This window comes from Apteryx rowi, unplaced genomic scaffold (assembly GCF_003343035.1).
Source record: "Apteryx rowi isolate R43461 unplaced genomic scaffold, aptRow1 scaffold_1055, whole genome shotgun sequence".
NCBI classification, from domain to species: Eukaryota; Metazoa; Chordata; class Aves; order Apterygiformes; family Apterygidae; genus Apteryx; species Apteryx rowi.
This window is the reverse complement of record NW_020447259.1, coordinates 132,379-156,223: the sequence shown is the minus strand read 5'-3', so window position 1 is coordinate 156,223 and position 23,845 is coordinate 132,379. Positions and strand designations below refer to the sequence as shown.

At 40.9% G+C, this 23,845-nt stretch overlaps 1 protein-coding gene across 1 annotated transcript in view; it reads right to left on the bottom strand.

Moving 5' to 3' along the window:
* The window catches only part of LOC112967714 (titin-like), a gene marked incomplete at its 3' end in the record, with an annotated part of 112,945 nt that overhangs the window by 24,437 nt on the left and 64,663 nt on the right, over window positions 1-23,845 (bottom strand). Inside the window, exons 42-58 of the mRNA XM_026069155.1 lie at window positions 9,489-9,770; window positions 8,945-9,223; window positions 8,545-8,826; window positions 8,144-8,422; window positions 7,369-7,656; window positions 6,936-7,214; window positions 6,567-6,845; window positions 6,187-6,465; window positions 5,376-5,663; window positions 4,934-5,221; window positions 4,075-4,365; window positions 2,983-3,270; window positions 1,841-1,933; window positions 1,437-1,719; window positions 895-1,078; window positions 452-541; window positions 90-357 (exon numbers count right to left, since the gene is read on the bottom strand). Coding sequence (XP_025924940.1) covers window positions 90-357; window positions 452-541; window positions 895-1,078; window positions 1,437-1,719; window positions 1,841-1,933; window positions 2,983-3,270; window positions 4,075-4,365; window positions 4,934-5,221; window positions 5,376-5,663; window positions 6,187-6,465; window positions 6,567-6,845; window positions 6,936-7,214; window positions 7,369-7,656; window positions 8,144-8,422; window positions 8,545-8,826; window positions 8,945-9,223; window positions 9,489-9,770 — 4,320 coding nt within the window. The remainder of the gene's footprint in view (window positions 1-89; window positions 358-451; window positions 542-894; window positions 1,079-1,436; window positions 1,720-1,840; window positions 1,934-2,982; window positions 3,271-4,074; window positions 4,366-4,933; window positions 5,222-5,375; window positions 5,664-6,186; window positions 6,466-6,566; window positions 6,846-6,935; window positions 7,215-7,368; window positions 7,657-8,143; window positions 8,423-8,544; window positions 8,827-8,944; window positions 9,224-9,488; window positions 9,771-23,845) is intronic.

Below are 23,845 nucleotides of genomic sequence, written 5' to 3'. Positions count from 1 at the left end.
ATGTTAAAACATACATTTTAGCAAACATCAGACAGTGGAATATTTAAAGTGCAAATTAATTCAAATACACACTTCAACAGAATACTTACCGATCACAGTTAGCCTAGCACTGGCAATGTGTGGACCACACACTATTCTGAAATTTCCCTGATCTTCAAGTTGGCAGTTCCTGATTCTCAATATGTGGCGATCACCTTCAATTCTAATTTCATATTTGTCACTGGAGTCCAGTTTCTGGGTTCCCTTGTACCATGAAAGTTTAATTTCTGGATAGTTAATTTTAATCTCACACTCAAAGATAGCATCTTCATCTGTTAAAACGGTCTGATTTTCAATGTCTTTGATCAGAGTAATAGGCTGAAAAATATTAGATTAAATGGGTCAGGCCTCATTTCAAGTTCCCTGTTATGGGTTTGAATATTTTGCAAATCAGGCAAAAACAGTGCGTTACCTCTGTCTGTGAGAGTCGTTGCTGAATAAATGATATAAGTTCATCAAACTCCTGTTCTTCTCTTTGAGCCTTTTCTGTGAGCTCAATTTCCTATAAAAAGGTAGAACATGCTTAAAGATGAAAGGATACTAAATGCCAAGCTATCATGTTTGTCTAGCATAAACCTAGACAGTGATGTGTCCCCGGATCAAATTTGCTGTAACTGTACTGTAACTAGCATATATTCCAATCTTAAAAATTGCAATCAAGACAGAATATAATTGACCAGAAAGGCCATTTCTTCTTCTGGAGCATGCAAGACATTGAGAAGTGTCAGTAGAAGATCTAAATAGGAACCAGAAACTCCTGCACACACAATAACATTGCATTGTGGACACCAAATCTGTTCACAGGAACCATGCTACTCTTAACAAAGTCAATGCTGCAGTCACATGGTATCTTACCAGTCTATGGCTTTCTTCCTCTTGGGTTTGCTTTAGTAACTCAAAGGCTTGCAGGAGGCCACGGAAATCTGTAATTCCATACATGCGAGCATATTTCTCGTACTCTTTGGGATCAACATTTTTGAGAAGTTCCATGATATCAATAGGTTTCTCTTCCTCTTCTTCCTTCCTTTTGGTTGGAGTTCTACTCAAATCAGTGACATAAGTTAAATATACAGAACTTCATTCCTAGAAAGTTGTTCTTTGAAAAAAATGCATCAGCTTAGAATTGCCCTGTGCAGTATGATCATACAGTATAGTCTAGTCAGGTGCTTTTGTTTCTTCTACAGAGTTAGGCGCAATAACCTCCCTGGTTACTCTAACTGAGCTTTGGTCTGCTCAGGAGCATCCCATTTGACTGACTGTTGCTAGGATCAAAATCTGAATGTAATGATTTTCTAAATATGTCACAAATATTAATAAATTATATTTTGATCTGAGATATATTAAAATATTTCTTCTGTGTTGATGGTAAAGTAGTCTATAGAAACTTTTGCATATACCTTTTTAGTTTTGCCCTGAGATCTCCTTCAACAACTTCTTGCTTTCTTTCTTCAACTTGCAGGTTGACACTCCTCTCAATTTCACCATGTGTGTTAAAAGCTACACATTTGTACATGCCAGAATCAGTTTTTGTTGTGTCTTTTATTTCTAGTTTGGCTTCATCTCCTCTTTGCTGGATGATAATGCGACCTCCCTGGTTGAGTTGCCTCCATTTTCCCTTCATCCATTTAACATTTGGAATTGGGTCTCCTCCAACTTTTGCAATAAATGTTGCAACAGTCTCTGCAGAAAGACACAAAATCAGAAAGTTAATTTTTCCAAGTGTCTATGACAGCAGGACATAATATCAAGCAACAGATACAGGCAAATAGAAGACAATGCACTTTTCTGASAGAGTTCTTACTTTCCATGACTTTGATACTCTGAGGCTCTGACACAAAATAAAGTTTTCCTTCCACTTCTGCTTTCTTAGCTGCTGGTGCAGCTGCTGGTTTTTCTAAAAAAAACCCAAAATTAAATAATTAAAATAGATGGCTTAATGTAATCATTCATTTTTATGTATGACAATGCTTCCAATTTACCTCTCTGAAAAGGAGTGAATTACTGAGACAGAACAAAATAGTCTGCAAGAAGTAAAAAAATGCAAAATACTTTCACATTGTTTTAATCAACTTGTATTTTATTTTCTCAGATGAAACTGAACACTGTGGGCCATATCGCGCTGTTCACTAACTTCATTAATGTCATTGTTAATCTGCATGGATGCAAACAAAATCAGGCTATTTAAATTCACAGAAGGATATGCAAATAAGAAGCCTCATTTTCCAAAGTGAATCAATTTTTAGTGAGGTCTTCTCTCTGGTATTTATTTCTGGAAATCTCACTCTCAAAGTTACTTATACTTTTTATCAGTGACCTGTTAAATTCCTTTTTTTTTTTTTTTATGAGTAGTTCTTTGTAGCCCTGCTGCTACCCATATAGTGAAAAAGGTACTACTTCTACATATTACTGACCATATAGATCTTGAATGCAATAGTAAAGCCAGATGCTACATGGAAAACCTTGTGCTTAGACAATGTTCTCTTCCAGATAAGAGACCAAAATGTCTTGAAGCTGTAACATTCCAGAAGCAATTAGCCTCTAAGGCTACCTTCTCAATAAAATTCCTTTTGTATTCTCCTTTTATAAACATTCCTGTTCCCACTCTTCCCACAAAACATGCAGGTCCAAGTGATTTCACACACTCTTAGCTTGCATTTGACTCAAATTCTGTGTTTAGATTTGGAAACTGAATTCTTAATCTATCTATCTGGTAAGAATATACTGTTGATTTGACACTGATCTCCCATTGTTTATGTTGCTCTTTATATATAAATTGCTGTTAAATATATTGCCTTCCAAGATGCTATAGTTTTGCAAAGAAGTAAAAGATACTAATTGTTTGTTATTAGATTATTAATATCCTAGTTCCACAGGAAACAAAGCAAGATGGAGTTTTATTTTAAATTTCCATCATATGCCTTGTTTTTCTCCATGTTACTGTACCTTTAACTGTCACTTTAGATTTGCAAGTGTCAGTGCCAGCCACATTTGAAGCTTTGCATACATATTCTCCCGAATCAGATTTAGTAACTGCAGCAACTTCCAAAAGAGCTACTCCATTAGCAAAGCTGAAGTTTAATCTGTCAGAAGCTCTTATTTCTCTTCCTGCCTTCAGCCACTGGATGCGGATTGGCTGCGACCCTTGGACATGGCAGCTGAGCTGCAGGATATCACCTTCCACTGCTGCTGCTGGCTGAAGAGGCTGGTCAAATACTGGAGGCTTTTTAGGTTCTGGAATGTGAAAATGTTTGAGTGAATAATCAAGGAAGAAAAATATGATTAAGAGTGTAAGAGAAAAAGAGATACACGTGATTCTTAAGAAAGACAACACCAAGGAAAGAACAAGGTTAAATAAAAGTTTGAGAATATTAGTCATCACAGTTTTATAAAAGGGAATTAATATCAAGAGAGTATTTCTACAAACATGCAATAAATATTTTATGAAATGCAGCTTTTCTCCACACAGCAAGGACATGCATGCAAAAAATATTAGAAGAACTAAAGTACTGCTATTGGACTGCAAAAATGCCTAAGCATTTTTATAGAAACAAATATGGAATATCCTGCAAGAGTATTACGGCCAAGTGCCATGCTGTCACAACACACTGTCTAGGCTGCCCAAGCTTAGATATAACTGCACAGAAAAACTGCTTTTCTTCCAAATGAGAATGAATAAAAATTCAATGAAAAGTAAAGATTTCAGTGTTTACTTTGGATCAGTCATAGCAAGTTGCAAAAAAGAAAAGAAAAAGAAGAGAAAATTATTGTTTAATTTTAATCACAAAATCAAAAGAATTCCTTGATTTTGTGGTTTAACTCAGTTTCATCTTGTCCATCTCAGTAACACAGGATCAGTGTGGCTGGCAGAAAGGTAAAAGTCCAAATCATTGCTATTAAGCTAAGCAAAACCATATAAGCACTTCACAAATTATTTTATTAGCTGTACAAGTTCATAAGATGGAAGCTGTACATTTGCAGCTAATATACAATAAAGATAAGTAAAACCATAATAGGAAAAACACAACTTTAACTAACCTCTGATAACAACAGAAGAAGTACACAATACACTTCCTGCTTCATTGGACACTTTACAGGTATATAAACCAGCATCTGATTGCCCTATGCTTTTTATATGCAAGAGTAAGATATTGTTTTTGAACGATATTTCACAATGAGGGCTTGAATGAACTTCCTGATTGTTTTTATACCAAGCAACAGTCAAAGGCTGAGAGCCTGAAACACGGCCCTCAAGTTTAAGTTCATTCCCTTCAGTTTCTTCTATTGCTTCAGACAGTTTCTTAGTAAAAGTAGGTGGAGTTTTTCGTTCTGTAAGAAAGGAATATGTTACTCCAACTCTATGAATCTAACTCAAAAAGAAATATTCTAAAGAAAATGTTTCAAGAAACAATTTTAACATAGTCATTTAATATTTAGAGAATCAACATTTGCTCTCATTTATTTTAGCGAAAGATCAAGATCTGATACCAAGATCAATGGCAGGTGTCTTGCTCCTAACATCACTGTGATAGTTTATTTTCCCATAAAAAAAAAAAAAAGCTTTTATATTGCTTGAAGTTAAATGTCATTAAAAAATTAGGATTTTTGTAGAGTGATCAAGAAAGAAATCAAACCTTTATATTAGCCACTCAACACGCCAAAGCCTATAAAGAAATCAGGTTGAAGAGAATAATCTCTTTCTTTCCTTCTCCCATTATTGTTAACGCCCTTTCCTATTTCCCTTCAGAGACTCATGGGTATCTCCAGATAGGTATTTTCAAGCTATATCTCAAATTTATGTGTTTAAAGTTGTCCGCCAACTTATCTTGCAGCAATAAGACTTTCTTTATAATTAAAGGAAGAAAAATGTACACATAATGTATTATCTATTCAGTACCTTTAACATTCAGCTGAGCTGTGCAAGAGTCCTTTCCAACCTCGTTGGTTGCGTAGCATGTATACTTTCCAGAGTCTCCCCTGTCAACTGTTAGGATGGTCAGATGGGCTGTGTTTTCTACATAACTGATCTGGTAGTTTCCTCCTGTTCTAATCTCTTGGTTGTCTTTTGCCCAAGCAACTCTAATAGGCTGTGTTCCAGAAATGTGACATTCAAAGACTGCACTTTCTCCAATAATACCATCCACAGGTAAAATTGGGATGTCAAAGAATGGAGGAGTCTTCCCTTCTAAAGAGTGAAAGAAATAAAAAAGCATCACTTTAAAATCTCAGTTTGCTCTAAACCTCTATGAAATAAATATTATTTGTACAATATTAAATCCAGGTATAAATTAAAAGTGAGTTTTAAGATATTTCTATTAAATACTTCACAGCCTACCAACCTGTAAGGACAAGCCTGCCGCTAGAAGAAGCAGTTCCAATAGCATTGGTAGCTGTGCAGGTATATTGCCCAATAAGGCTTCTGTCTGTCTTCAAAATCTGGAGAGTTGCTACGTTATCTATGAAGGATGTGTGAACATTGTAGTCCTCTTTTATATGTACACCATCTTTATACCAAGATACTTCAATAGGTTCTGAACCAGCTATGCCACAATCAAATGTAACTGGTAAGCCAACAGTTTCATGAACATCTCTTAATTTTCGTGTAAAAGAAGGAGGAAGTTTACGCTCTGTAAGAAAAGAGGTATTGTAGAGTGAGGGCTTTCAGAAGCTGTATTCACTATGGATTTTTGCTCTTAAGTTCTGATTACAAATGTTATGCAGCACATCATTTAATTTGGTAGCATTTAATTTGATAACGAAAGGAGCACTGCACCTAGATTTTCAGAAAAATATATAATCATTCTGTCTTCAGTTACACCCAGTGGGCTTATTTAACCCTCAGGCTTATGTTCTCAGGACTGTTGATCTGTGGAAGCAACCAAAGCAATACCCTAAACTGGGTATGAAGAGGCAGAAGCTTGTATCCCTACAGAAGAACTGTGGTCCAATAAGAGATATATTTAAAATAGCTTCCCTGGTAGGCCTTTGTTAATAGAAGTCTGTGCCACAGGGTCTGTGCCACAGGGTCTCTTACAGGTCAGGAAGGAGTATAGCATTTAACAAGGGAAAGATAATCTTTGTTTTTCTAAAAGAGCAAAGTGTACTTGAGAAAAATATGTAATTTTTCTATTTTTGAAATGAAATATTCACCTTGAACTGTGAGTAAAGATGATGAAGCAGCCTCCCCAATAGTGTTTTCTACTTTGCAGATATACTCCCCACTGTCACTACTGTCCACCTGGCTGAAAACCAGAGTGGCAACTTGGTTCTTAAAGTGCATTTTAACAGAAGCRGTTCCTCTTAGCTTTGTATCGCCTTTGTACCATGATACAATCATTTCTGGTGTTCCAGCAATCTGGCACTGTAAGGATGCAGAATCCCCAACTGTCACCTGAACTGGTTCCAAGGGTGTAATGAAGTAAGGTGGTTCTGAAGAACAAACATACATCATTAGTACAAGAAGGTATTACACAATGACCATTAGTAGTTCCACTAACTCCTGATGAAGAGATGGTGGCTTGATGACGCACCTAGTATTGTGATTGCACCATGGCAATTATCTTGTCCAGAGTCATTTTCAATATGGCAAGAATACTGCCCCTGATCTTCTAGTTTGCTACTAGGGATTTCCAGTATGGCAGAGGTTTCTGTAGTGGTAATGCTACACTTTTCAGAGTGCATTATTTTTACTCCATTTTTCTTCCACGTCACTGAAATTGGTGGAGTACCCGTATATGTGCATTCCAAGATTAAAGATTTTCCTTTCTCTACACTTAAATCATTCACCTTCTTCACAAATTTGGCTGGTTCTATAATGAAAAATGGGAAGAACAAGAATTAAATAAAGCCAGAAGATTATTTTTTTAAAAGAAGCATAAGAAACTGTAATCTGGACAAACCTTTAACAAAAAGATGTGTTGTGCAAGAAATCTTCCCTGCCTCGTTAGAGGCTAGGCAGGTATAATCTCCACTCTGAAGGGCGTGCACATCAAACAGCTCCAGTTCTGCAATTGAATCTTGCAAGGTGATATTGCATCTGTGTCCTGGTACTAGCTCAACGCTACCTCTAAACCATTTAACTTCCAATGGAGAGGAGCCTTTTATGATACTTGTAAAGGTTATGTTTTCCCCAGATAAAACATTCAGTGGTTCAGGTTTCCTCACAAAAGATGGTGGTTCTAAGCATACATATAAAACAGACAGAGAATAAGTACTTTTGGACTTCTGATGAAGAGCACAATAACCAGAAATATGTAACAAAGCCAAGAATGCAACCTTTTTGAAAATAAATTAGTTTGTGTCTTCTGACTCTGGCTTCTTAATGATACTAACCTCTAACAGTCAAAAATGCACTGCATTCATCAGATCCAGCTACATTAGTAGCTGTGCACAAGTAAGTCCCCATATCAGACTCCTGAAGTGCAGTCACTTTCAAAGAACAGGTGTTGTCTGTAAGGGTAGCCTGATACTTGTCTCCACTGGTAATCTCCTCTCCATCATGAAACCAGGAAACAGTAATAGGTGGTGACCCATAAACTTTGCACTCCAGTACAGCAGAAGAACCCAGCTGACCATGTGTTTCTTTCAGTTTTCTTGTGAAAGAAGGAGGTATAATACGATCTGCATGTGTTTAAAAAAACAAACATTTTTACTGTACAGGAGCTTAAAAGACAGAAGGTTCCCCCATGCATAATTAACTTTCAATTAACTTTCTTTTGATACGTCTGCCTTAAGAATCTGTTCCTGCATGCCTAAGTCATTGAAAAATAGATAGTTGATGCTTAAGGATATGCTGGAGCTTTCATTTACACTTTTTGAGAGATACCTTTTTCTTTTTGGAACATTTTTTCATAAGCAACAATACTGTACCAGCTGTCTGAAAAAGAGATGTAGATTTATGCTGAAGAAACCAAGCCCTTGCAACAGCTCCTGCCCTCTGAGGTTAGGCTGGCATTTATTCTTTCCCACAGTGGCCCACCAAGCACTCCTAAGATTATATTAGCAATGAGTCTCCCAGACTGCCAGTCATGAGAAACAGTGTGCCATCTGAAGGCATTTTAAAGGAACTGTAGGATCAGATGTGATTCAAAAAGAGTAGTCAACTAACCTGAAACATGCACTGAAGCTGCACAGCTGCTTTTACCAACACTGTTTTTCACCTCAAAAGTGTATTCTCCACTGTCTTCTAGTCCTGCATTGAGGATCTTAAGCCCAGATACTTTGTTGAAGAAACTGATTTTATATTTATGATCGGTGGACAATTCACTCCCATCCTTAAACCACCTGGCAGTAAGCTCTGGTGTGCCATCTACTGTGCATTCGAGAGTACAAGAGTCTCCAGCTGTAACTTTCACTGGGCCTGGTTTCTCTACAATGACTGCTGGTTCTGCAAGGAGATGCAAGTTACAGCATTTTTAAAAACAACAATGCAAAAGTTATTAGTAGCATAAAAACTGATACTTTCAAAACATCTTAAGACACATAATGCTTTTTTTCCATGTTACCGACCTAGCACTGTCAGAGTGGCAAAGCATTCCTGAACTCCAGCATCATTTTTTATCTGACAGATGTACTTTCCAGCATTGGCTGGTTCTGCATTTCCAATCTGTATGGCTGCAATGTTTTCTGAAAAGGAGATCCAGAGGTTTTCACTTTCCCTAATAATTTCACCTTTGTCTTTCAACCACAGAACAGAAATGGGCTGTGATCCTTCTACTGTAGCCTGCAGTTCAATTGATTCCCCAACTACAACAGTGAGATCACCCAGCTTCTTCACAAAGGTTGGTGGTGCTATTTAAGAGAAAATATTTAATAGTAAAAAAAAAAAAAAAAGCGTCAGGAGCGGAAAAGTAGGAGGAGAATGACAGGAACAATGAAATGCCAAGAAGGTGTCAATTCTTATACAAACCTCTTAGTATTACAGAGCCAATACAGGAGTCACTTCCCACATCATTTACAGCTTTACAGTGATAGTCACCAACATCTGCAGCATCCACACTGAGAATGTGAATACTAGCAAGATAGTTCTCAGACATGACCTTATACTTCTTGCTGCTCCGAATTTCTCGTTTGTCTTTATACCATGAAATCTGGAATGGAGGAGTGCCCTGAAGCTCACATTCCAGGTGAATATCAGACCCTTTCAAGGTCTGGACTGGATGGGGTTTCTTGGTAAAAACAGGAGGTGCTAAAAAGAGAGGAGTTAAAATTTGTGTTATTTGAGCTGAAGTCACTAAAACGGAAAGACTATTCAAGTAGCCATACTGATGTTGAACAGCAAGGACAAACCATAAATAAAAGCTATCTCCCACACAATAACAAACAGGCGAGAGACATGCCATGTTTTCAGACAAGTTTTGGCCTGTCTGATGAAAGAAAGTGTGACATAACCACTTTTCCACACAGGAGGATTCATACAGAAAGAAAAGGAAAGGAAGAGCTTGGATCCTGACCTTTTACTTTCAGTGAGGTACTGGTGCTTGCACTACCCGCTGGATTCTGTGCTTCACAAGTGTAGTCACCGCTGTCTTCAACACTGAGATTGTGCATTTCAATGACTGCCACTGAATCCACAAAGGACATTCTGTATTTTTCACTGGGATGGATCTCGGTTTCACCTTTGTACCAGATTACCTTGATTTCTGGAGATCCACCTACTTTGCATTCATACCTAGTGGAATCATGCTGTTTCACCAGTCTTGAGGAGTCTAGTTTCTTAATAAATCTTGGTGGTTCTGGAAAGCCAAAAAGGGGAAGATGATGCTTTAAACTGCACTGATTCTTTGAATAAGCATGATACATGTAACAGAAAATGTCAACTTCGGTGAGTTACGCAAACATTCTAATTCTGCAGCTGCTATTAATTTTTTGGATGATTTCAAGTCTGCCCAAACTGTACAGCAGGCAACAAAYAAATTCTCTATCTGCAGTTCAGTTAGTTTATCTTTCCATTCTAGTTCTCTGTCTAGGTATTCAGTTCATATCAGCTGGCATGTGTGTTTTTTTTTAAAGTAGTGTCCTCTTGCATCATGTAGGTAATAAAAATGTGCCTGTTAGAAATGCAAGAATCCTAACTGTTCAGCCAAGAACTACAATCAAGAAGAGCACTCATGCTGAGCATTATAGCAACTGCTTCATATCTTAATATGCCATTAACAATTGATATAGGCAATAAATGTATATTAGTTAGAATCCTATACACATTTATTGCAAATCCAAACATAAAGGGGCACATACGGAATAAAAGTGCAAGGAGCTAAGCAAACAAAAGAGGTTCAAAACAGTCATGCTAGGAAGAATTATGAGATGGCTGGTATTATTGAAACTGGTGTCACAAGTCCTATGACTGAACATTAAAACAGATGGTTATATTTTGTTCCATAAGGAGAGGAAGGAGTGGAGGAAGGGTGCTTTTTACATCAAAAGCATCATAATAATGATTCAGAATCACAAGACTCTTGAGTACTCATGGATCAAAGAACTAACTAGTAAAACAAAGAGGTGGTAATGTGGGCCCAACTGACAAATCTCTCTACAAACAGGATGAAGTGCCTGTTTATGCATCTGTCTGTGAAGTGTAGGAAGAAAATCTATTTTACTGTGGGTCACTTCAACCTGTGGGGCATTTGCAGGACATACTATGTTGTTAGTAACAAAACTTCCTTAGAGTTTCTAAAAATAAAAGATGATGCCTTGTTAACACAAGGACTCTCACAACCTCAATAATTTACTATCAGATTTCATTTTGACAGAGAGTTGATTACCTGTCTGCATAGTGACAATTGCTGAGCAACCACACTCTAATTCTGCTTCTTTCCAAAATGAAAATTTATATTTTAGCAAGGTATGTGCTTAGAATGTTAAGCAAAGAAGTTTCTAGAATCTAAAAGCAATTGTTAAAACAGATTGAAAACAAAAAATTTAAAAGCAGGAAAGTTAACAAAAAATAAGAGCTGTTCCAGGACAATTTAACAAAAGTCCTGGATTCTACAAACAATAGGCTATATCTATTCTGTATGTAATAGAGGTGAGGCAGCATCTGCTCAGATTAGACACATGCAAATCAATGAACACAACTTGCACTTCTAAGTTCTATAGGAACCAGCTGAGAAGCAATGAATGTTAACTTTACTACTCTGGGGAAGTTGTACAAATTCTAAAGGATGTGAATGAATGCCAATGTAAGTTCAGTATCAAAAAGGAAATAATAATCCTGAAAAAATAATACAAGAATGTATTTAGGATTTTGTGAATAAAGAATTAAAGCCTAAGAAAATAATAATGCCAGTTAGGATCATTTTATGAACAGTAACTTGAGTCAAATAAACCTATTAGTCATGTTATCATTAAGAATAAACAGAATTGCAGTTCTGGTGGAAGCAAGCTTGAAATCTTTAAAAGGGATTAGATTTCTTGCTACAATCTTTGAATATGGTTGCTGTAAGTCAAACTAGATAAAAACAGCATCCCTACTCGCCACTGAATTCACAGATAATTCAGTCTGCCACACTCTCTGCCACACTCCTCCCAACCCCATGTAGAAAAATCCCTACAAATACATATATACTCCAGAAACATATAATGCATTTGACCAGTACTTATCACAAAATTTTGCTAGGGGTGATGCAGCTTCTCATGTTATTTGTTGCAGAGAGTAAAAGCCAGAGTATTTACTCTTAAAATGCCTTTTTTCTCCCTAAACTCACACAGAGAAAAAGAAAACGAAGGCCCTGAAACAATGGGGGCATTCAAGCTCATGCATCATTTAAGAGGTGTATTTTCTATTCTTCCTTCTATAAAATCAATAGAAATGAGATATCCGGAACAGCTATAAATAAATCCAAGGTTTCCGCCTACATTAAGGAAATTACACTAATGCACAAGTGTCATTTACACCAGTAATAAATTTAGATCTGTGAAAATCATAAGATCCACACACTATGTGGAGAAGCAGTGTGTTGGTGGAATAGATATTTGTCACCAAGTCTGCCCTTAGCTCCTCCAATTTTCACTATCTAGAATAGCAACTTTCTATGTTTTCAGGCTCTGAAAGAGTAAAAATATTTGCAGGAGCTACAGACCCAGTCAGATTAAATTAAAACCTCATAAGTGAACTTGTTTCTCTCAGTTACAATTCCCTCCCCTGCACTTTTGGAAGAAGACTTTAAAGAAGACAGAAATTTTGCTGTACAACAGGGTTGTTCATAGAGGTACAATGGGGTACAAAGCCAGAGTTAACATTAGGTGAAAAGATCCCTTTGATAAGACAAATCAGTCAGCCACACCAAAAGAAAAAGGGTATTTATAAATTAAATTAATATTTAAATGAAATAAGAGTTCTCTGTGTGGCCTCTTGTAAAGATAGTCCCAAACATGTCTGTACTATCTGGGGCTTTGTTTTCTGAGTGTCAGTCTGGCAAAGAAGAAAAGCCTGGTGAACAGTAAAGCAATACCTTGTACAGCTAGCTGAGCTGCGCACGCGTCCTTTCCAACACTGTTGCTGGCAGTACACATGTAATGTCCAGCATCCCCTTTACCCACTTTTAGGACTGTCAAGCTGGCTGTGTTTTCCACCAATGTCATCTTGTAGTTGCCACCTGGTCGGACCTCTCTGTTGTCTCTGGTCCATGTAATCCTCATGGGAGTGGAGCCAGTCACATGGCATTTAAAGGTTGTGCTCTCCCCCAGTGCCACATCAACAGATACCGGCTTGATGTCAAAGAAGGGAGGCTGTAGATGTTCTGCAAAGAGGAGAGCATGGCAGAGCTCACTGCTGATCCCTCCTCACCATACACCTCACCGTGTCGTGTGCAGACTCCCTTATGGTCATGCAATGGGGAGAGTGGGGGAAGGGGCAAAGAAATAAAAGAGCAAAGAGCTACAAAAGATGTTTGTTTAAAAGTGAGCAACAAACCTGTAAGGATGAGCTTAGCGCTGGAAGATGCAGTCCCCAGAGCATTTTGGGCTGAACAAGTGTACTGGCCGCAGTGAGCCATGCTGGTTTGCAAGATCTGGAGAGCTGCAACATTATTTAAGAAGGTTGACTGCATGTTATCGCTGTCGCTTAAGAGAGCCCCATCCTTGTACCAAGAGACCTGGATAGGCTCTGAGCCATTTATGCGGCAATCAAATGTCACTGGGGAGCCAACTGTCTCCTGAATATCTTTCAGTTTCCTGGCAAATGTAGGGGGAAGTTTACGTTCTGAAAAATAATAATAACCACTGTAAGTAGGAAGCCACCTTGTCAATCTAGAATTAATTAGTACTGACATTAATAATAACCCCTTTCAACAAACAGCAAAGAGTTCCTACAAACTATGCCACTGAAAAGTGGCCTCAATCCATCACCTTTAACAACAAGCAAAGCTGTGGAGGTAGCRAAGCCAACGCTATTTTCTGCTTTGCAGACATATTCTCCAATGTCACTGTCCTCCACCATGGAGAACGCCAGTGTTGCCACATTATTCTTGAAGTGCATTTTGTAAGCCTGTGTTGATCTGAGCTTGGTTTCATCTTTGTACCAAGACACCTTGATTTCTGGTGCGCCACCAATCTGGCATTTTAAGATCAAGGGCTCGCCGACCTTCACCTCCACACGGTCCAGGTGTGTGAGAAAATAGGGAGGTTCTAGGGAAGAAAAGAGCACAGTGAGCAGAAGCAGAACATCACTTGGCTGCCTTGGAGGGATCAGGGGGGACGCGCACCTAGGATGGATACAAGGCTGTGGCAAACATCCCCACCAGCCTCATTTGCAACCTCGCAGGTGTATTCGCCTTCATCGCTCTTGATGCTGTTGAAGATTTCGAGGATGCCAGATTTGTCAGTAGTTGTAACACTGCAGCGCGGAGACTGAGCAATGGGTGTGCCATTTCTTTTCCAGGTTACAGAGATGGGAGGGGTGCCCATGTAGCTGCTTTCCAGCACAATGGACTTTCCCTGCTCCACACTGAAATCACTTAATTTCTTCACAAAGACTGCAGGCTCTGTGGGGAGACATTGGTTAATAGTGAGAGGGACCCTTGTGGCAGGGCTGCAGGCACAATGTGCAGGGAGAGAGAGACACCTGTGCATGTGCACATGCACACACAAACACACACACACCTTTCACAAAGAGGTGAGTAGCACATGAGGCGCTGCCAGCATCATTAGTGACCACGCACGCATAGTCCCCGCTGTGGCCTAGCTCCACGTTGTACAGCTGCAGCTGTGCCACAGACTCATCCAGAGAGATGGAGCAGGTGCTATCTGGCACCAGCTCCCTGATGCCTCGGAACCAGTTCACTTTGAGTGGGGTGCTGCCCTTGATGTAGCTCGTGAATGTCACACTTGAGCCAGGCAAAACTTCCAGGGGGTCGGGTGTCTTCACAAAAGAAGGTGGTTCTAAGGTGTCATACAAAGAAGGGAAGGGAGAGAAAGATATTATTAGGAGAGTTCCTGTGGGAGGTGGAAACTAATGCACGTTTGGAGTAAAAAGAGGGAGGGAGGGAAAAAACAGAAAAAATCATGAAAAAGAAACCATGGAAAAACCAGAGGGCAGGAAGAGAAGAGGGAAGAAACATTTTGAAGAAGGAGCTGACCTTGTACCATCAAGAAGGCACTGCATTCATCAGAGCCAGCCACATTGGCTGCCACGCAGGTATATGGCCCTGTATCTGTGGCATCCAGGGCATTCAGCTTCAAAGCACAAATGTTATCCAAGAATGAGATTTCATATTTTTCCCCGCTAACGATCTCATTCCCATCCTGAAACCAGGCCACAGATATGGGAGGTGTGCCAGACACTTTGCACTCCAGCAGGACTGACGATCCCAGCACCCCCTTTGTTTCCTTTAACTTTCTTGAAAATGAAGGAGGGACAAGGTGATCTAAGTAGGACAAGGCAAAAGACTAGTAAGAAAAGTGCTGTTTTCTTCAGTGGAAAGCAAGGAGAAAAAAAGCTGTGTTTAAAGACAAGAATGAGGAACAAAGACATACAGCTGACCTGAAACATCAACTGAAGAAGTGCAGCTGCTGTCTCCCACCTCATTGTGCACTTCAAATGTATACAAGCCCCTGTCTCCCCTCTCTGCAGAAAAGACTTTTAGTGTAGATACATTGTTGAAAAAGGTAATTTGGTATTTGCGGTCACTCCTTAGTTCCCTGCCATCTTTGTACCACTTGGTGATAAGTTCAGGCGTCCCTCCTACTTTGCACTCCAAGGTGAAAGGGTTTCCAGCCATCACTGTGATCGGCTCAGTCTTCTCTAAGATGACTGCTGGTTCTGAAATAGGAAGGGAGGGGACAGTGTGTCGTCAGGAAATCCATCCGCAAAATAGTGAGCGCAACATAAAAGCAGCAAAGAAAGGCTGGGAGAGGTAACTGTGCAAGACACAAGAAATAATACTTGTGGGGCAGGCTATACCCACCTAGCACTTGCAAAAAGGCAGAGCATTCCCGCATGCCAGCATCATTTTTGATCTGGCAGATATACTTCCCAACATCAGCTCCTGCTGCACTGGCAATCTCAAGAGTTGCAATGTTGTCCATAAACCACATCTGGACATTTTCACTCTCCCTAATAACATCGCCCTTGTCCTTGAGCCAGACAACAGAAATTGGTGGGGATCCTTCCACCACTGCCTGCAGCACTGTTGGCTCCCCAATGAAGATTGCAGTGTCACTCAGCTTCTTGGCAAAGCGTGGTGGCTCTGATGGTGAAAACAAGGAGGCAGAGGAGATTTAATTATGCATGCCTGCTTGAAGAAGGGACAGACAGGAGGAAAAGAAGGTGCTGGTGCTGTCAATCCCCTCGCATACAAACCTTTGAATTTCACTGGGCAGGTGCAGGTGTCGCTTCCCACCTCGTTCATGGCTTTGCATTGATATTCTCCAGTATCTTGAGCTTCCAGATTGAGAATGTGAAGGCTGGCAATGGAGTGCTTTGCTGTCACCTTGAATTTCTTGCTGCTTCTGACCTGCCTCCGGTCCTTGAACCAAGCTACCTCAAAGGGTGGAGTCCCTGCTATCTCACACTGGAGGATAACATCTGAGCCTTTAAGAGTGTCCACAGGGCTCGGCACCTTGCTAAAAACAGGTGGTTCTATAAAAAAGAATCACATCAGAATGCATGAGCACGCTTCCCTGGTGGGTTTCTGGATAGCAGCAGGAGGCAACATATTCAGGAAGGGGGCCTACACTTATTCTTGTAAACCCATATTTAGCCTCCAAATATGTGGCCTCACCTCCAAAAAATGCTGAGCCCCTGGCAGCTCCCAGCAAGTCATCCCTGCACTCAGAATTCCAAGGGCAGAAAATGTGACACCTCTGCACCTGTTTGGAATCAGCATGCGGCTGCCCAGCCTAACACACTTGACTCAACCTCCGGATCCACTGCTGCGCTCACCCCTACCCAAGAGCTACTCTCTCCCCTCTCTCCAGGGCCATATTCCAACCTTCCCCGCCTCTTTTCAGTCATGCAAGCTACCATCAGTGAGGCTCAGCACCACAGCCCCCTCCTCTGTCTTAAGTTTCATTCCTGCCAGGATCACTGTGTATAAAAAGGAGGCAGAGGGATGGCTGCAAACTGTGCCCAGCTCCCTTACAATGGCCAGTGCTCCATCTGTTCCATTCTTCCCTTGTGACCTGACAACCTTGCCTTACTCAGCTTGCACTTGACTTAAATAGGGAGGCAATGGAGTGGCTGCACAGCACCGAGTGCTCACCACCATTTTCTGCCTGGCCTCTAATGCTTACCCACAGCAGCATTTGAACATGAGAGCAGCTGGGGAGACACTGTCCCAGCAGCCACTGACTTCCACGGCAGCAGCTGACTCTCTAGGGGAGCATGCAGTTGGGAGTGGGCTGGGGATTCTGGTGGTGTGTGGAGCACTGCTGCTAACCTTTCACTGTGACCAAAGTGCTGCAGCTGGCAGTGCCAGCAGAATTATGAGCTTCACATATGTAATCGCCGGCATCCTCAGTGCTGGCACCCAAGATGGTTAGCACCGCCATGGAGTCTACAAAGGACATGTGGAACCTGTCGCTCGCTTGGAGTCCTTGATCGTTCTTGTACCACACAGTCCTGATCTCTGGCGTGCCACTGATTTTACATTCGAGTTGAACTGTGTCCCCCTGCTTCACGAACCTCAAAGCTTCAGGCTTCTTGATGAACTTGGGAGGTTCTGCAGAACAAAATGAGTGCGTAGAAAGTAACAGTGTGTTTGTTTGCCGAGAGAAAATTGCAGTGCTAAGCAAGAGTCATGGGGCGCACAAGAGTCTTGGGGTGCAACAAAGTGAGTTTGCTACAGCAGCTGGATCTACTCCCAAGCTGCATTTCCTCTCAAGAAAAAACACAAGAAGGAGAAAAGCAGGCAAAGACAACAACTAGATCCAGGTTCTACCAACACTGGGGCCCACTGCTCCAAGCTGTAAAAGACACGTGAAGGATGACTGCTCCAGACAAAGGAAATTTTGCTGTTACCTTTGAAAATGTCCCCAGGCCAGCATGAAAGCTTTGACAACCCCATTCACCCCCAAGACCTTTCCCCAGGTGCAGCAGAAACACGGTAAGGACAATTTCACTTGCTTATGCATCTTTAAAGCATATTTCTATGTGAAGAACTTAACTGATTCATAGTCTAGATTAAATCAGGAATTCAGACCTCAGACTGAAATATTTAGTAAAGCTGAAAGAGATACCGATGCTGGCCTACAGAGGCAAGATATTTTACTGTATAGTGATAAATGCTTTCCATTAGTGATATATAGTTTCCCACATAGTAATCGCTATGTATGAATACCACTGTAATTGTAGTTTAAGTACTAATGATAAAGTAAAAAGCAAGGAGAGTAGCTAATGCAAATCTCCAAACAAACAGCTCTGCAAGGACACCTCAGCGATGTGGTCCCTTAGAGATTTTACAGGCACACAAGGCTTCCACTGCCATGCAGTGTGGCAGGACGGAAGAGTCTCCTCACTGTACAGTGTCTGCTTTCTGAAAAGCTACTTTCTATGTATTTCCAAACTGGAAATGGTGGAAGATGAGACTCAGTTACAAAGAAGTCTCTTAAATTTACCCAAGACAAGAAAATGTATGAAGGAAAATGACATAATCTCAATACCTTTGACACTAAGTTTGGCTGAGCAAAAGTCTTTCCCAATTTCATTACTAGCTTGGCAAGTGTATTGGCCAGAGTCTCCTTTGCCCACTCTGAGCACTCGAAGGTGAGCTGTATTGGCTATAAATGTAATATTGAAGTTTCCTCCAGTTCGGATCTCTCGACCATCCTTGGACCAGGTGATGTGTATTGGTTGGGCTCCGATAACATGGCATTCAAAGTCAGCACTTTCTCCAAATGGCACATCAATAGATTCTGGTTTGATATCAAAGATAGGCGCTTGCTTGGGTTCTAGAAACACAAGAAAACAGTGTAATACTCATACCTCATGCAAAAGTTCACCCAACACAAATACCACTGCATGTATGAAAAGGGAAAAGGGAGCCTGTGATCCAGGCAAAAGCTTTGCCAGTCAACACACCTGACACTGTTAGCCTAGCAGTAGAGGTGGCAGTGCCCACAGCATTGGTGGCTGTGCAGGAGTACTGTCCAGTATGATTCATCTCAGTTTGCACCACTTGCAACACTGCAACATTATCTACAAAGGATGTGTGCACATTGTGGTCATCACTTAGCAGCACGCCATCTTTATGCCAAGTCACAGTAATGGGCTCTGAGCCATTGAGCCGACACATAAATTTAAGGGGTAAGCCAACAGGGTGCTCGATGTCCTTTAATTTCCTTGCGAAGGAAGGTGGTCGTTTACGCTCTGGAATAAACCAAGTAAAAGATAAATACGCCCCAGGAACCAAGATTTTTTGATAGCTTTGCAAGAGAAAAAGCACTGTAAAAAAAGTTTGGAGCAAACTAACATAAAATCATCACCTTGAACTGTTAAGAGAGCCTTTGTAGATGCAGTTCCTACACTGTTTTCTGCCCTGCAGGTATATTCTCCACTGTCATTGCTAACTATTTTGTTGAAAATGAGTGTAGCAACGTTGTCTTTAAAGAACACTTTGTACTCAGGAGTAGACCTGAGTTTTGTATCGCCTTTGTACCAAGACACAGTAATTTCTGGTGTTCCAGCAATGCGACATTGCAGTGTTGTGTAATCCCCAACTGACACCTCAAGGGGTTCCAAATGTGTAACAAAACAGGGAGGTTCTAAAAGAGAAAAGCAATTAGATAGGTTCATTAATAGTGCCAGACCTTGGAAAGCACACATTGGAAAGAATAAGCAAGAAAAAGAAGCAAAAGGAGCACACACCTAGGGTAGAGACTACAGCCTCACAAACATCTCTTCCTGCCTCATTTTCAACATGGCAAGTGTATTCTCCTGCATCTTCTTTGGTGCTCTCAAGAATCTCCAGGATGCAGGACTTCTCTGTGGTGGTTATGCTACACTTCTTAGACTGAGTGATGGTGTGGCCATTCTTCTTCCATGTCACAGAGATGGGCAGGCTGCCTGTGTAAGTGCCCTCCAGGATGATGGGCTTGCCAGGCTCCACATATTGATCACTCAGTTTCTTCACAAAGACAGCTGGCTCTAATGAATGGTAAGAAGCCACAAGTGTTGAGCATTACAAATGGAGGGAAGGGAACAACATCCTAGAGTAAATAGAGAGCTGCAATCTCTACAAACCTTTTACTATAAGGTGTGTTGTACAACTTGCCCTGCCAGCATCATTAGTCACTAGGCAAGTGTACTCTCCACTTTGGAGAGGAGACACATCAAATAACTCCAGCTCCACAATGGAGTCCTCCAAGTAGATGTTGCATTTATCCCCTGGCACAAGTTCATTGGCCCCTCTAAACCAGTTCACCTTAAAGGGAGGGGTTCCTCTGATAACACCTGTAAAAATGATGCTTGTGCCTGGCAAGACATCCAGAGGCTCAGGTGTCCTCTCAAAAGAGGGTGGTTCTGAACACACAAGAGAAAAAGAGAGATGAAGACAGGTTGCTACAGAATAACCTCGGTGTTTCTACATGCCACTTGAAGATAAAGAACAGTATCTTTACTTTCCAGTGCATAATTTCCCCACAATATACTTACAAAAGACTATAGGCAATTTCAAGAGAAAAAGAGGAAAGAATAGCTCAGAGAGCTTGCTGACTGTCATAAACTGACCTTGTACAGTCAATACAGCACTGCATTCATCTGAACCAGCTATGTTGGTAGCTTTGCATGTGTAAGTTCCAGTATCTGAGGAGCTAAGTGAATTCACTTCTAAAATACATAGGTTATCTGAAAAGGAGATTTGATGTTTATCGCCACTGACTAACTTAAGTCCATTTTGGAACCAGGCAACAGAAATAGGGGGTGAACCCGACACTTTGCATTCCAGCAGCGCTGAGGAACCCAGGACACAAGGAGTTTCCTTTAGTTTTCTTGTGAAAGAAGGAGGAATGATTCGATCTGCACAAGAAAATATAATATATTCACAGTTAGAGAGAAAAAGAGGGAAAGATTGGAGGAAAGGAAAGAGAAAATGGCCAAAAGGAAGTTTTGGTAAAAGATAGAAGACAAACTACCCAACCAACCTAAAACATCAACTGAGGCTGTGCAGCTGCTTTTCCCCACATCGTTCTGCACTGCAAAAGTGTACAATCCGCTGTCTTCCTTTTCCGCATCCATAATTTTAAGTGTAGATACTTTGTTGAGGAAAGTAATTCTGTATTTGTGGCTGCTGGTCAGCTCTTTTCCATCCTTGAACCACCCAGTGGAAAGCTCCGGTGTGCCTGCTACTTTGCACTCCAAAGTACAGGCATCTCCTATAGTAACTCTCATTGGCTCTGCTTTCTCTACAATGACTGCAGGCTCTAGAAAGAGAGACAGGCAACACATATGGTGAAAACCTGATCTGACCTGTAGTAGCTATAGGTATCATAGCACTATAAGATAAGACATACATTTGATACTAAAGATATCTCAGTTTGTTGGGCTGGGCAATGCTTTCAGCTCTGGTTTTCCCACCTTTTATGCTGCCCTAGCCTGGAGAATCATACACTCTCCAAAATGACATAAAAATATTTTGGAACTCCTTGGTGTGAAATGCACCTGTCTGTTCCTCTCTAAGGAGGCCCGAGTAGAAGACAGGACTTAGGGATGTAGTCAGCTAGATCCCAACACAATGTAGGGGCCTGTGGCTCCTTTCACTCTTACCACTGGATGACTAGAAATAATTCCTGACCACTGCTTACTGGGAGTACAAGGATTCTCTATTTTGGTTGTTCTGAACTAAGGGTCATAAGCAAAGCATGCAGCTGAGCATGCAGCTGACACTAAATTACCAAGTTCCTAACTTAAAAATATCTTTTATGAACTTGTGTTTGTTACCAACCTAGAACAGTTAAGGTAGCCATGCACTCGCGACTTCCAGCATCATTTCTGATCTGACATATGTATTTTCCAGCACTGCTTGTCTCTGTGCGTGTGAGTTGTAAAGTTGCAATGTTCTCCACAAATGCAATCCTTGTGTTTTCACTTTCTCTAATAACTTCCTCCTTGTCTTTAAGCCATTGCACAGATATTGGTTGGGAGCCCTCCACTCTTGCTTGTAACTCTACCGGTTCACCAACCACAACAGTCACGCTGTTTATTTTTGTCAGGAATTTTGGTGGTTCTGGACAAGAAACATGCAATTGAAGTAAACAATCAGAGTTTTTGCATAAGAGAAGAGCAATGCAGTGCCATTGGGAGCATTGCAGAATGCATACTTGCCAAAATCTTACCTTTCAGCTTCACAGTACAAATGCAAGTGTCAATTCCTACGTCGTTCTGAGCTTTGCACTGATATTCACCAACATCTGCAGCTTCGACATTAAGAATGTGAACACTTGTATGGTAGTTTTTGGCTGTAACCTTATACTTCTTACTACTGCGAATTTGTCTCCTGTCTTTGTACCAGGTAACGTCAAATGGCGGTGTTCCTGAAATCTCACATTCCAGGCTAACCTCAGTCCCTTTGAGCATGTCTACTGGAGAAGGCTTCCTGCTAAAGACAGGAGGTTCTACCGAGGGAAGAAAAGAGCATTTTTAGAAAGGAATCTGGAGTTATTTGGCTAAAATACAATTTACTGATACCAGCTTTCCACAACAAGACTGCTGGGAAAATCAATAGAATGGGAAGGGACTTTCCTCATTTTCTGGGCACACCATGAAATGATCTCTGACTACCTTGCAGGTAGGTGAGCAACCAGCACCAGGCCTCTTAGCATTGCTGTAGCAAAGGTAAACAGAAGGGGTGACCCTTGTCAGAGAGGACAGAAGTCCCATTTAGCAGTTAGTGGTCTCGAATGTGGGTTGTAAAACTGACACTGCTCAGAGTTTGGGACTGTTTTTTTTCTTAAAATTTCAGCTCCATGATAGAGCAGATCCCGCTACAATCTGTCCTGGATCTTGGCAATCATGGAGCAGAGGAACAGCTAGCTTAGGACACATCTGCACTAAGGACAACAACTTTCTTGTTCAGGCCATAGCAGAAGGGGGATAGGGATTTCAAGAAACAAATAGGACACGAAGAAAAAGACAGTCCTTGAAATAATGTCATGTTCCTGTGGATTACTGAGCAGGGGAAACCACCAGGGAAAAATTAACAGGATGTAGTCAGAAAAAAGAGGACTGCTAACCTTTCACTGTGACTTTCGTGCTGCAGCTGGCCTTGCCAGCAGGGTTGTGAGCTTCACAGATGTAGTCACCGCTCTCCTCAGCGCTGAGATGATTCATTTCAAGCACGGCCACAGAGTCAATGAATGAGGTCCGGAATTTTTCACTGGCAACAATTTCATGGTCATTTCTGAACCACACTACTTTCATTTCTGGAGATCCACTTACTTTGCACTCAAGCCGGGCTGAGTCACCCTGCTTGACTACTTTTGCAGCCTCTAGCTTCTTAGCAAATTTGGGGGGTTCTAAAAAACCAGAAAAGTGGGGTCAGGAGGTCTGAATTAATATCGAAAAGGAACAAGAAGGGAAAAGAACAAGTCAAATAAATGTRGGTTGCAAACACAGAGTAGGGGATTCTCTTGGTAGTGTTTCAAAGATCACTGAGGTGGATGGACTCGGCAAAGAGAAAAGAGAAGAAATGGACAAAAATACAGCAACACAATGAGAAAGAGTGCACACCTGTTACTGTCAAGGTTGTAGTGCAAGAGTCACTGCCAACATCATTTGAAACATGGCAAGTGTAGTGYCCACTCCTGGAAGTATCCACTGAATAGAGGGTTAAGAACCCAGTTGAGCTTTCGATCCCAATGAAACAAGTTGGTCCAGATACAAGTTCTAAGTCTTCTTTGAACCACTTTACTGTAAAAGGTGGTGTTCCTTTTAGTGTGGTCTTAAACTCCACTGTGGAATCTGGGATGACTTGCTGGCTTTCAGGTTTTACTAAAAAGCTTGGTGGCTCTGTGTTTTTTAGAGAAAAGAAATATTCAGTTACATCAGAAATGCCTAAGAATGAAGAAAAATGAGTGATTGAAGGAAGCAGAGACACTGTAAATTTAGGAGGATAAAGATTCACAATAAGAAAATGGAAACAGTAAGATTTCAATGTTAATATTAAAAGGTGTAAGGCTGTTGTTATGTTAGCTGAAGATTTAGGGTCCTTTCCCAGCATCTTTCACAGGTAAGAAGTGATCAAAGAATTTCAAACCTTTCACTGTCAAGACAGCACTGCAAGAATCGCTCCCGGCAACATTAGATACACTGCATGTATAATTTGCCGTGTCTGCCAGCTCTAGATTTGCAATCTCGAGTGACATGGTGTTCTCGTGG